Source organism: Natrix helvetica, assembly GCF_964273705.1.
Source record: "Natrix helvetica genome assembly, chromosome: Z".
NCBI classification, from domain to species: Eukaryota; Metazoa; Chordata; class Lepidosauria; order Squamata; family Natricidae; genus Natrix; species Natrix helvetica.
The window spans coordinates 110,622,125-110,636,888 of NC_138554.1; the positions used below are offsets into that span (position 1 = coordinate 110,622,125).

Below are 14,764 nucleotides of genomic sequence, written 5' to 3' on the forward strand. Positions count from 1 at the left end.
CAGAAGACCAGCTGGCCACTGCACAGGTGTGTGCTGACCACCTGGTCTTTGGGTTTCCAGCACATGGATGCACACCAGCAGCTGATCTTTGCATGCACCGGAGCACCAGAAACCCAAAGACCAGGTGGTCAGCTGGTCTTTGGATTTCTGGTGCTCTAGCATGCATGAAGACCAGCTGGCCAGCATGCATGCACATGCCAGAAACTAGAAGACCAGCTGGCAATGGCACACGTGCCCACAGAGAAGGCTCTGCATGCCACCTCTGGCATGTGTGCCGTAGGTTCGCCATCACGGCCATAGATTATGTAAATCAGTGTCTTCTTGCAATTTTGGCGAGTTCTTTCCATACCAGTTTGAGTGGATCGATATTGAACATGATTTTAGGGTTTTGGAAAGCAGCCACTGTGATTTGGGAGAATAACTTGGCTACCACTAACCACAAGTTCCACTTGAAAGAAATCGGTTATTTAGTCATTTTACTGCAGAAACAGTATCTGCGTTTTCTGTGCTAAATGATCAGCTCCCGATAAGATCAAGCACTTTTAAAAATGGTTCAGAAGCAAAGACAATCTTTCTATCAGCTGGGCTGAGCAACATAAATGATACCTCTTGATAAAAATTATATGTTGCATTTGTCATTTTTTAGTTATAGTATCAGAATAATTGTATGCAGTGATTTTATATTAAAGCTATCTTTTGCTCAGGAGCATTATTTACATTCCTGTGTTGATAATGAAGATATTGAAAGTGGATAGCTTCTTCCTTTTATAGGATCAACAGTATTGGATCAAGCAATCAAGAAATATGCCGCAGACTAACACTTGGTAGAACAGCCAGGAAGGGTTTGGAAAAATGCCATGATGTGTCTATACTGTATTTATAGAGATCAGAATTGTGCAAGCTAATATATTTCCTGGGATATTCTATAGAAGCAAAAGTAGACTTTAAAGAAGCAAGGTAGGAAGACTATTTATGTCTTTGAACTTTTGGGTTGGAGAGCACTCCTGAGAATATCATGGAGAGCCAAACAAACCAGTGGATTAAACAAATCCGGAGGGGGTGGACCCACTCCAGTACTCCAGAGGGGGCGTCCGAGGCTAGTCTTGAGATTACACGCTGGGAGGAGTTTGACCCTGTTGTCACCGAAGATTTGGACAGGTTGCGCGGGCGACTGCGAGCCACCACATGTTTATTGGACCCATGTCCCTCCTGGTTGGTACTGGCTTCCTGGGAGGTTTCACGAGGCTGGCTACTGGGATTGGTGAACGCTTCGTTGGGTGAGGGCCTTTTACCAACCGCCTTGAAAGAGGCGGTGGTGAGACCCCTGCTCAAGAAGCCTTCTCTGGACCCAATGGAGCTAGCAAATTATCGTCCTGTCTCCAACCTTCCTTTTTTAGCGAAGGTTGTTGAGAGTGTGGTGGCTCAGCAGTTCCCACGTCACCTGGAGGAAGATGATTATCTAGACCCGCACCAGTCCGGCTTCCGGCCCGGTCACAGCACGGAGACGGCCTTGGTCGCGTTGGTGGACGATCTCTGGAGGGCAAAGGATGGGGGTTGTTCCTCCATCCTTGTCCTATTAGACCTCTCGGTGGCTTTCGATACCATCAACCATGGTATCCTATTGCGCCGTCTGGAGGGGTTGGGGATCGGAGGCACCATATTGCGGTGGTTCCGCTCCTACCTCTCTGGCCGGACGCAATGTGTGTTGACAGGGGAGCAGAGGTCTACCCCGAGGCCCCTTACTTGTGGGGTCCCACAGGGGTCGATCCTCTCGCCTCTCCTGTTCAACACATATATGAAACCGCTGGGCGAGATCATCTGTGGTTTCGGGGTGGGATACCATCTGTACGCTGATGACACTCAGCTGTATATTTCCACCCCAAACCACCCCAACGAGGCCGTCGAAGTGATGTCCCGTTGTCTGGAAGCCGTGCGGGTCTGGATGGGTGACAACAGGCTCAGGCTCAACCCCTCCAAGACAGAGTGGCTGTGGCTCCCGGCTCCCCAGTACAACCAGCACATTCCATCGCTGGCCATCGGGGATGAACAATTAGCCCCCGTGGAACGGGCACGCAATTTAGGCGTCCTCCTTGATGCCTGGCTGGCTATGGAAGATCATGTGGCAGCTGTGGCGAGGGGGACGTTCCACCAGGTTCGCCTGGTGCGCCAATTGCGACCCCTTTTGGACCGGGAGGCCCTGTGCACAGTCACTCACGCGCTGGTGACATCTCGCCTGGACTACTGTAATGCTCTCTACATGGGGCTCCCCTTGAGGTGCACCCGGAGACTGCAGTTGGTCCAGAATGCAGCCGCGCGGGTAATTATGGGGAGATCAAGGTTCTCCCATATAACACCTCTCCTGCGCGAGCTGCACTGGCTTCCTGTGGCCTACCGGGTGCGCTTCAAGGTATTAGTTACCATCTTCAAAGCGCTCCATGGCATAGGGCCTAGTTACCTGCGGGATCGTGTCCTGCCCCATACATCCCTGCGGCCCATTCGCTCACACAGAGAGGGTCTCCTCTGGTTGCCATCCTCTAGAGATTGTCAGAGGGCGGTGCCCAGGAGTAGGTCCTTCTCTGTGGCGGGCCCTACCCTTTGGAACGACCTCCCCCCAGACATTAGAACAACAACCGATCTCCGCGCCTTCCGCAGTAAACTGAAGACCCACCTGTTTCGGCTAGCTGGCCTGGCATAACTCGACAACTTTTCCACCCCTTGGTCATTTTTAATTGTTAATTTTAGTTTTTAAACTTTTAATGTTATTGGGGTTTTAACCTTTCTGAGTATTGTAATTTATTTATTTATTTTTTACCTCCTCTGTATGACACTGTGCTGACTGTTGCTTGTGTACGTCGCCCCGAGTCCCTGTGGGAAGAGGGGGCGACTAATAAGTTCAAATAAATAAATAAAATAAATAAATAAATCACCTTAGCATTCTTACTTAAGACAAAAAGGACCTGGATCAAATTATCCTGCTTAGGACACATTATGCAAAGACCCAGCTCTCTGAAAATTTTAATGTATGAACAGAGAGACAGCATCGAGATCACAAGAAGTGATAGTCCTGCCTTGTACTGCACTAGTAAAGCCACATTTGGAATGCTGCATCCAGTTTTGGTTACCACGATATAAAAAAGATGCTGAGACCCTAGAAAGAGTGCAGAGAAGAACAACAAAAGATGACAAAGGATCAGGAGCAGGGGTGGGTTCTGGCAGACACTACTGCTCATGGGCATGCTGCACCTGCTTGATGCGCACTGCGCATGCTTGGTGTGCACTGTGTGCACATGCACGGTGCAATAAAAATTGTGCACATGCGCAGAAGCAAAAAACAAGATGGCACCTCCTATAGTGACCGGTTTGGGGGCATGGCAGGCCTGGGTCGCTGCCAGTTTCAGCCACCCAGGCTGCCAAACCACTACTGGTTCAGCTGAACCGGTCTGAACCGATAGGAACCCACCACTGATCTGGAGAGTAAAGCATACAATGAACAATTAAGGGAATTAGGTATGTCTAGCCTAACAAAAAGAAAGATTAGGAATGACATTATAGCTACCTTTCACTACTTTGGAGGGGCTGTCACAGAGGAGTTGACTTCTTCTCTAAATCCCCAACTCAAGACCAAAGCGCACGACTGAGCCTTGAGCCAATTGGAACCCAGCCATGGAAGTAAGCGACCATGTGTTTCTGTGCTACATTTGTACGTACATGCTTGCCGACATCCCCCCACTGGTTTACAAAGGCAGAAAGGTTGGGGAACTCAGGTCTAAAGTACCTGTGGGTGGGACAAGAAGCAATGGGTGGAAGTTCTTTAAAGAGAGATTAGACTTGGAACTAAGGAGAAATTTCCTGACAGTGAGGACAATTAATTAATGGAAGGGTTTGCCACCCAGAATTGTGAGTGCTGGACATTTTCAGCAAAAGATTGGGCATTCATTTGTCCATGATGGTATAAGGACTGCTGCCTTGAGTTGGGACTTATATATATGTAATCCCTGAAAACACCCCTTTTCCTCAGCTTAATTTTAACACATAACCATCACGGTGGGAAGATATCTGCACAGATCCTTCATTTTCATTTTTTTTCCAGTGAAGCTTTTCTTAAAGGAAGAAAACAATTCCTTTGCAACAAAAGGAGATGAACTATAATGAGATGGAAGTTACATTTTATCATAAGATGAATTGCATATTTTAGGCCATCGTACAGTACATTGTACAAGATAGACTGAAGGATTTCAAAAGTTATTATTCTGTACCTACATTTGGAACAAATATTGCAGGTTCAGTTATTTACAAATTCTCAGTACCAGTTTTATCTAGAATTCAACATTACAGAAGGAACAAGATGAAATTAAATATTAATACTTTAAATATAAATGAGAAAATAAAATATGCTGAATCTGAATCTTTATATATTTGAAACTAAGTCCACTGAAATAAATATTTCATTTATTATGAGTATACTGTATATAATTAAATCTGCATTCAACCTAAACTTATGATAAGAACAGTTTGATTTAAAAAAACACCCCAATTTCGTAGAGAGGGTAGGTTCTCCTTTGTTGAATGTGTGTAACTCAAAAACCAAAAAAACATGTACCATAGATGTTTTCATTTGTATGTCTGCACTGAATGGGGAATCAGACTCGATGGTTCTGTTGGCCTTCCAATTCTGTAACTTGGTGACTTTAATCTATTGGCATTTTTATTTAATCTTCATTTTAAAAAAAGCTTAGAGGGAGAATGGGAAAACATTAAACTGGGATTTATGGGTAGAACTGTAAGATTTTTTTTGTTTAACAAGAGTAACAACTAATAGATTTGCCCTCAAAATAAAATGTAAGTAGGTTGTTAGGTGGGGGAGAAAATCCAGGAGACAATTTTTATGTGGAAAAATCTTTGATATTGATAAAAAAGTTACTAAACTGAATGTGAGTTCAAAAACACTGCTTATTGAATTCATAGCACTGCTTATATCTTTATTCAGCTGGTATGTCTCAAGTTTCTAGGTATTTTTTTTCTTTTCGTTATGTTTGAGAAACCTCACGTATGTCAAGCCATAATTTGAAGGAAACGCCAGACAGTAAATTAAAGACAGGACTGTCTAATAAGAATAAATTAAGTGCACTCAGATATAATTAATGGCACTTCTATATGTTTTAGTCCACAAAGTAATGTAAAAATCATCTCTATTTTCGATGATATAGAAACATTTAAAAATAATGACTAAAAAGAACTTTCATGCCTCAGGTTGTAGGTTTTCCTAAAATAATCAGGAAAAGTCTGCTTAACAAAGAAAAAGAAAACCACAATTATGACTTTTGGCATTTACCAAAGAAAAATAAGAATTAAATAGTTTCATGTCTATAAAGACCATAAGCATTCTTTCTCTTTTAAAGACTCTCTAGCTTAAAATGAATGAGGTCAGAATTTCCTTTAAGGGCCAATCATTTGAATGGCTAATGTCACCATAGAAATGCAATGACTGAGATCTGACATATGTGGCAATTGAGTCAGAAATAAATTGCCTAAATTTTTTAGGGCTACCAAACCTGTGGAATTCTATATGTCATTTAACTTTCAAACTGGTGTAATAGCCTGAATTCAATCCCACCTAGTGAAAAAGCATGAAGTTAAATAAGATATTTCTTCAATTTAAAGAAAGATGTATTTTTTCATAGTTCCAGGCTGGAATTCATGTTGCTTATTATGATCATTGCCCATGAAAGGAGATTCGTAATGGCTGACATTTTTCTCTTTTGTGGAATCATTTTGAAAGGAAGAACCAGTAGAGAACTGGATATGGATGCTTTCTATAAACATTCCAAATACATTTGTAATATAAAGTTTAATCTAAAAGCTCTAGATAGATATTTTTTATGTTGCAATTTCGGTGTTGTCAGATTTATGCAGCCTGACCATTCTGTGAAGCTAGCCATTATCCTTTAAAGTTGAGAAGGAAATAATCACTGAGATTTGGGGTGTAGGAAGAGAAAGTTGTTTCAGAGTGATTTTTAACAATTTATTCCTAATAGAGGATAAATGAGAGTGAATTATTACCAACCAAGGATGATATCATTTCAGAAAAAGCCAAAAGCATTACTTTAAAAATAAATAGCCTGAAGAATCCATTTTTATTCATTGCAATACAATGTTAGAAAGAAAGTATGTGAAAGGGCTTAAGACTGCTCATCAGCAGGCTAACATCCTGAACACTAAATGGAATGGAACCAAATTTGGTATGGTAGAAGAAACCAGCAAAACAGCTGAGCTAAAAATGGTCCAGGTGTTGATGTGTTCTTTGGAAGGGGGGGAATTATTTAAACAATTATCAGTGGATCTCTGTGGGAGAAGCGATTGGACTGTCACCTGGAAAAACTGAGCTCTTCTGCATTCTAAGCTTTTTGTCTCTCTTCCTATTCAATCACATGTCATAGCCCAAAGGGAAACTATTGTTAAAAGATTGGAGGGGGGGATTAGAAGCCATGTTCTGTATGATTTATTCCCTCCCCCCCTTTATTTGTATCAAAACCCTGATGTCACAGGTGGAGCCAAGAATTTAAAGTTGGTTGGTTGGTTGGTTGTTGGTTGGTCGGGTGGTTGGTTGGTTGGTTGGTTGGTTGGATGGATGGATGGATGGATGGATGGATGGATGGATGTCAGAATGTCTGTGAATTTATAGAGTAGAGAGATCAATTGAAATGAGTGTTCCTTAGAATTGGCCATAAAACACACTCTGGATTGAATTTCCCTGCATCAATGGGGCTCAATCATTTGGAAAAATTAATTTTCCCTGTTGATCACTTCCAACGCTGGGGAGAGTGTTAAAGTGAGTCAAGGATGAAGCTCTTCTAAATTTGAAACAATGATTTTGTCCAAATGGCTAACTGGTTTATATTTTGAAAATTATATTTGGTTATTAATGAATATATCAAAGGTGCAATCTATGTAATCAGTTTGCCTTCTACACTTTACTAGTGGCCTTCCTTTAATTCCAAATTGTATTGGCTTCCTCTAACTCAAATGGCAAAAGGGTATCCCAAGCAAAGCCACAGAATTATAACTTCTTAGTAATGTTTCTTTTTTCATGTGGAACAAAAATTGTCTTCTATAACTAAAGGAGCTAAGGGAACTAAAATTAAGCTGGACTACACAGTATAACAAATCCTTTAAAAAATTGAAGATAATATTCAACTCTAGTGGCTCTTCTTCTTGTCTAAATACAACATTTGAAATGCAGCACAGGATCTGAGAAATATTTTCCAAACTTTAGATGGAACTTTCTCTAATATTTCCATCTCACTGTATGGCTTTAATTGAATCTCAGGCAATAAGTGGACATAGGTTTTAGCAGCTGGAAGGACTTGATTAAAATAGTTGATTAAAATAGAAAGCTTGTATAGCTGAGAATGGTCCAGATGTCCTTTGAGTTAGTCACAATGGGCATTTCTGACTCCCGAAGCTCCTAAATATTGAAAGGCTTGGACTTGCTGAATGCTTGTTTATTGTCCATGACTTTGGGGACATTGGAACAGGGATCTGTATTTGAAGAATAAAACACATCTGAATGTATGTTGCCAACTAAGAATTGCAGATCAGAATGGATGCACAAGTGGATGTTGGCATGTATGGATCATATAAAAATCTTTGGAAGGAGAAACAGGAAGATAATACAATAAGAGCCATATATGAAAGATTTCAAAATTTCATTGACTGAGACGGTGTTATATTGCTGAATGGTTCAACACTGAATGGTTGCTGGCTCTGTGTCACAAGACATAGTTTTTAGCTATAATTTTACCTTATTTTTTAAAAAAAACTCTTTAGCAGGGCTAGCTAGTTAATTGACTTTTGTGGGACTCCTTTGACCTCTTTTCAAAGATTCACTTGGGCTTAATTTGAACAGTATGGACTTGCTGCTTTCTTCCCCCTTTTTTACTACTATTTATATCCTGGACAATAGCTAACTCTCTCTCTAGCGATTTGCAGGTTAAAAGCATTACCACAAGGAGGATTAAATCTCCCCCGAGAGTCATATATTGGATAGCTAATATTTTCCCCAAAATTCACAAAAACAGCACAGCTTCTGGCACCGTTGGTTCCAAGGAAGACAAAATAAAAGGCAGAGCCCAGCTTGAATGAAGGAACATTTGTTCAGGCACAAGAAGGATTGATCCTGATCAGAGGTGGTATTCAGCAAGTTCTGACCAGTTCCGGAGAACCGGTAGCGGAAATTTTGAGTAGTTCGGAGGACCAGTAAATACCACCTCTGATTGGCCCCACCCCCACCTATTCTCTGCCTCCTGAGTCCCAACTGACTGGGAGGAAATGGGGATTTTGCAGTAACCTTCCCCTGGAGTGCGGTGGGAATGGAGATTTTACAGTATCCTTCCCCTGCCACGCCCACCAAGCCAAGCCATGCCCACCAAGCCATGTCCACAGAACTGGTAGTAAAAAAAAATTGAATCCCAACACAGATCCTGATGTCTTGTTCTTTCTATATGCAATTTCCAGAAGCATATACTTCAGTTTTGGAGAGTTTCTGATCTCTAAGCATATTCTATAAAAGAAGGGCATGTTTTAGGAAGGAGGCAAGAGACAATCTTTTTGCATGAACTGAATTCCACATGTGCTTCTTTATATCTCATTGAAGTCACTTATTGATTATGGAAATCACCCACTGGTATGTGGGATGTCAACACATACAAAGTGTGATCATTGCTAGGGGAATTATAGTGCAACAAATGGGAAGGCTATTTTGGAAAACTGAGTAGTATATTGACTGAAGTGATTTCCATTCTAAATATGTTTTTCAGAAATCAGGGATCTTTTTTTCTTATAATTAATTCACAAGTATTTGCTAACGATTAATATATGTTGGTTATAGGTCCAAGGAACTCTGAAGCGGCAATGGATGCAGTATAAAACTCAGTGGGGTCAAAGGCGCCGTGATCATTGTTCTACACGGTCTACCTCCTACACAGCAACATCTGTGACGGAGGTTCCTGTTTATCTATATCATCGTGATTCAAACAGCGAGCATCTGAATGGAAAGTACATACATGACTCTGAACTTGTTGCATTAAAATCTGGAGAGACATCTGCTTAATTTATAATTAAAGGGTTCCACTTTTTATTTCTGCAAAAGGAGCAGACTGTAAAGCCCCGGCAATGTGCATACTTGCTCAGCAAGCTGGAACCATCATATGCAAAGTGCAGAAATTCAGCTCTCTTGTGGCACCAGTTCATGAACGTCTGACAGAGATTCAGACATGGGGACTGATCCCAGTTGCCAATGATGCTTTCAAAAGAGTTTTCATCAGTTCCAGAACTTGGCCATATAAAATGAGGATGTAATAGTAATACAACTTCACATCAGACATCCCACTAGGATATCACGTTATGTCTACAAAATATCTTGTTATCCAACTAAGCACAAATTGGAGGTGGAGATGGTAAAGAGCTATTGCTATAAACATGACTTATTTGTCATTATGTTGGAGCATTTTTATTATTTTATTTTCAGTAAGTCCAAGTGCTGTCTCAAAGTGATTTTCCCCACCCCACAACCTGGACCCTAACAATACAAAAATATATGTCCTATATGTAAATCTTTACTACCGCAACAAGATGCTAGCTATTCAATATTATTCTGACATCAAGCAGGAGATAGAAATGAAGGTAAATTATTTATTGTATCATAAAGTTTAGAAAAAAAGAGATTAAATATTATATAATAATATTCTGTCAGGAAGTCCACTGAGAGGATTCTAGAGCCTTGTTCAGTACATCAGCTATATATAAACTGTTTCAATAAAAATTTGTCAGCCATATTTTCAGTCCAAAAAATTAGAGATAGGGAACTATTTTTTTTCTGAAAATAAAGTGAGAATTCTTTTTGGAAAATAGCTTCTTTCTTTCATTCTTTCTTCCTTTCTTTTTCGTTCTTCTTTAATATTACCATTGATGTTTTTCTGACTCTAAATATTCATTCATTTTACAAGTTAGAACCAGTTAGAATGTTTTTTCTTGAAATTCACAAATAGAATTTATAGTACCCACAGTAATTAAAATTATTATTTATATCATTCCATACAAATAATATTGAAATTTTAAGCAGTACAGAAATGTGATTTCCATGTCATTTTTGCATTCACCTGCGCCTAAATCTTAATTCTGCACATGAGAAAGTTTGACATAGTTTTAATTTAAAAGTAGTATGTTTTTGCAATGTATATATTATAGGTAATGCTATGCATACTATTTTTCCCTTGAAAACACTTTTTAAAAATCAATAGACTTAACTTTCTAATGCAAATACTAGAATTAAAATAAATTTTAGAATCATTTATATATTACATGCATTTAATATTTCCAATTATATTTCAGCTTTGAAAACAAGTTGCAATTAGCTTCACTGATGCAAATAGTTGTTAAAATGTTTGGTCATTTCCACCTAAACCTAACATTCCACAACACTCATTGTTGCAAAGAAGAATGAGACCATTGTAGTGTTCTCCCGTGTTTGGCAAGAACTGATTACATATTTGGCAACATTCAAGTTACAGCCCAATATCTTAAAAAATATATTAAGGTACATATTCTATTCACCATTTTAAGTATATATATTTATGTAACAGAAAGTTTACGTGCAGATCTTCTTTATTTCTCTTAAAATAATTGAAGAATATACAACAACAAACTTACTTTGGGGAGCTTTCAAAAGTGAAAACTTATGGAGTAGAAAGCTAAAGTATAACTTGGACAAATAAATAGCTAGGTTAAGGGAAAGCAACCAGAAGTCCCATTTCATCAGCATTCAGTCACAGGATAACTAACTGAATGTTTCTGTAAAGTTCATAAGTATGTTGAGAGCAAGGGACCAATATCCCCTTCTACTATCAATTATAGCATAGTAACCAGCATGCTGACTGTGTACACAGCCATGAGTAATTAGTAGCAATTAATAGCTTGCACTTCAATTAATCCCGTGCAGTCCTTTTTGAAAACTACCAGTTAGCTGTGTTTTAAAATCACCCATTGGTTGTGTTATCATAAAGATTGGTGGCAAATTTCCTAATATAGCCAGGGGGAAATATCCTTCTGTGAGTCCTGAATTTTCTATTTTGATTTCACTGGAATTTTTATGCCAACCTGCATCTCTTTATACTTCTTTGTTGAATTGCTCTTAGCATTTCAAAGCAAAAATGCTCTTAGCATGTTAATCCAGTTTAATGGGATTCTTTTCAAGTTTTTCACAGTTCTTTTTTAATTTTATCATACTAGATAGTTTAGAGAGTGCCAATTTGGGAAAGTGGTTAAAATGCTGGGCTAGACACTAATAGCATTAATCCCAGCTGAATGTATAAGCAATTGGGACTATCATTTGATCGTAGCTAAATCTTGCCAAAAAAACAAAACAAAAAAACCTATATTGACTTCTTCAGGCAGATGTCAATAGTCAAGACAGATGTGTGTGTGTGTGTGTGTGTGTGTGTGTGTGTGTGTTACATAGATAAATAGCTAGCTAGAAATAGAAGATGAGAGAGAAAGAGAGATGATATGGATGGATGGACGGACGGACAGACGGACGGACGGATGGATGGATGGATGGATGGGTGATAGGGATATCTGTAGATCATTTATGTACAAATTAAAAATCACTAAAACAATCCTCATCCTTAGGAAATTCCATTTTGCAGTTCTTACCAGGATGTGAATTGCTTGTAGCGTCTATTGTCTGTAGAGTTTGGATTAGCTAGCAGCCTATAGTAATGCCTCTGGGCTATGACAACTAGGTTTCACTCAGGAGCCTTTTATGAGGACTGTTACTAAAACCTGTTATAAAATCAAAGTACATAGTATCTGTTGGGTTATGATATTTAACCCACTTTATCCCATGAAGACTGTGATGAGAGACTTTGGCATACACCATTTAAAAATAGTTCAACCACCTCTGGACTGAGAATATTTCAGCCTGTCAATCTGGACTATAAACTCATCTCTGTTTATATCTATTGGTCTCAACTCATCCAATTTGATATCACCTTGCAGCAAGATGGGTAGAGAACAAATTTAATAAATAACAATAACAATAAATAATTTTCCCTTTGAAAAAGCCAGCTTGGCATTTGTTCTATATCTTCAGAAGTGAATACTATTAGCCAATAATCCTTCAGTTTCTGTACTGTTTTATTACCCTCCTTTAGCACATCTTTAATTGCCCTGTCATGCAACAACTAAACGGCCTCCTGGATAATTTATTATTCTGAATGTATTTGAAGAATGTTTTGTTGGTGGTTTTTAAAAATGTTTTTGCTATGCGGTCTTTTGACATCTTTTATCTGCTGTAGTTTATGCTCTTTTTCATTCCTTCCATTTGATCAAAAATTCTGAAGAAAATCCTCTTGACTGTCATAACATCTCTGGTCCTTTTATAAGCACTGTAATATTCACTTCAACTTTCCTAATCTAAAATACTGTATATATACTATTGGAAATTGTATCATTGTTGTTTGGAATAATGTCTAAGCCTTATTGAAAGAACTGGCCCTTCTGATTCATCGTACTTGTGCCCTTGTCTTTTGCTCTCTCCTGTATACACATATGCCCTTGGTCGTTTTCATTCCACAATATTTCTTTAAAATTTAACATCAAACACTTCAATTGTCTTAGCGGCTCTTGCCTTTTGCATATAAGACTAGAAATTGGGAATACTGTGTTATTCCAAAAAAGAAGAAGGAAAACAAATCGATAGCTCCTGGCCATGGAAGTTAGATATTCCATATAGATAGAAATAGGTTTGAGAAGATATATGCCAGCGATGGCGAACCTTTTTTGGCTCGTGTGCCATAAGTGGGAGGAGTGCAGGGGGGTAGTGTGCGGGCGTGCTGCACCCATAATGCAATGCGTGACCCCCAGTGCGCATGCGCACTACAGGCGCTCCCCCCATTTTTTGCATGCTTTTTTTGCCCACCTGGGGAGGGCAAAAACAGCCTTCCCCCCCCCCCCAGAAGCCCTCCAGAGGCTTGAAGGACCTTCAGGACGCTTCCCTGAAGCCTCCGGAGCAGTGAAAATGACCTTCCGAGCAAACCGGAAGTGACTTCCGGTTTGCTCAGAGGTTCGTTTTGAGCACTCCGAAGGCTTGAGGGACCTTTAGGACGCTCCCCTGAAGCCTCCGGAACAGTCAAAACAACCCTCCGAGCAAACCAGAAGTCCGTTCCTGAACTTCCAGGGAAGCTCATGAAGCCTCCGGAGGGCCTCCGGGGGAGTGAGGGAGGCTCTTTTTCCCCTCCCCAGGCTCCTATTAAGGCTCTGGAGCCTGGGGAGGGTGAAAATGGCTTTAAAAAAGGGTGAACTCAGCTGGCCTAACAGGGCAGTGCCTGACGTGCTCTGACAAATAGCTCCGCGTGCCACCTGTGGCATGCGCGCCATAGGTTCGCCATCACTGATATATGTAAATTGATGCCTTTCATAAATTTATGATCATATTTGTAATGTTTGACTAATGGAATCTGAAGTGTTTACATTGGGCTTCTTTGTTCTTGTTTATCACACGTAAGCCATGTTGCATGATTTGTATTGTAAGCATGCCAGTCATACAGTTTGGTCAGCCCTTGTTTGTCTGACTAAAAGTGTGAATCTTATAAAATAGGCATCAGTTCATAAAAACTATTTTAAACATGAAAGTAAGATGTTAGAATTTCATTCATTTTTATCATACCCCATCAAGAGAACTTACATGTATAGTATTGTGAACTGGCCTGAAGGAAAGATTTTTAAGGAGTTCTTGAATATTGCACATTTGAGGTCATAATGTTTCATTGATTAACATGACTGTTGTGGAAATAGCTAAGGAATATTACAGTTATATGTTGCAGTAAAACAACAACCACCTCTTGAGAAACTGTAAAGATCTCGTTTTAATTTTTGTCTGCTAGAAAGAAAAAGAAAAAAAAAGCCTTTAAACTTCTTGTCAGATAAAGAAAAAAAATACACATTTCAGCCATATCTGAGTCCTGCATATTTTACTAAAATGCATTTAAGCCAATTTTTTGAGTCACCCTCTGAAAGTAGGGGTGCTAAAAATGCTTAGCTGTTTGGATTATGCCTATCCTACTGCAAAATAAGAACTGTGATTTATCAGCTAATTATACCTAAAAGTTGTACAATGAGCTGCCTGTTATATTTATCTTTTTAAAAACTTGTTCTTGCCTTTAAACCAGAAATGTTTGAAAGATATATTTATGTTCCAATTCCCTAGCATTTGTAAAAGATTCAGGTCAAAAAGGCTGGGTTTTAAATTGATGGCCTAGACTACAACCATCACAGAAATGCGTATATTTTTGCTAGTCATAGATGAATAAAACTGAGGAATTCTTTTCTTAATAAAACATCAATTAAAAGAAATTCTATATTTATGACCATTTGTAGGTTTCTTAAGCTATGTTACAGCAACAATTTTGTATCATTTTAAGGACAACAATGAGCCATTGATAGAAAATGTGCATGATACATTTTAAAAACTATAATTGAATTTTACATAATGTATTATATAACCATGGAAATTCCTACCATTGCCATTTTTATCTAGAAAAAAAATGTTCAGCTTTGTGATTCATCGAGTCACTCTATTCATTGAATCTTGTTTTGACTATTAAAAAAAAAGTTCTGAAAATGTATTTTGTTCAAGAAAAAATATTTCAGAAGTTCTATCCCAAGCCAATCTTTATCATATAAATCTTTAAACAGAATGTGTGGGTTC

At 39.1% G+C, this 14,764-nt stretch overlaps 1 protein-coding gene across 1 annotated transcript in view; it reads left to right on the forward strand.

The window, feature by feature from the left end:
• CALCR (calcitonin receptor) overlaps positions 1-9,109 on the forward strand; it is a gene marked incomplete at its 3' end in the record, with an annotated part of 161,335 nt that extends 152,226 nt beyond the window's left edge. The window contains exon 13 of the mRNA XM_081931980.1: positions 8,888-9,109. Coding sequence (XP_081788106.1) covers positions 8,888-9,109 — 222 coding nt within the window. The remainder of the gene's footprint in view (positions 1-8,887) is intronic.
• Between the last annotated feature and the right edge of the window lie 5,655 nt (positions 9,110-14,764).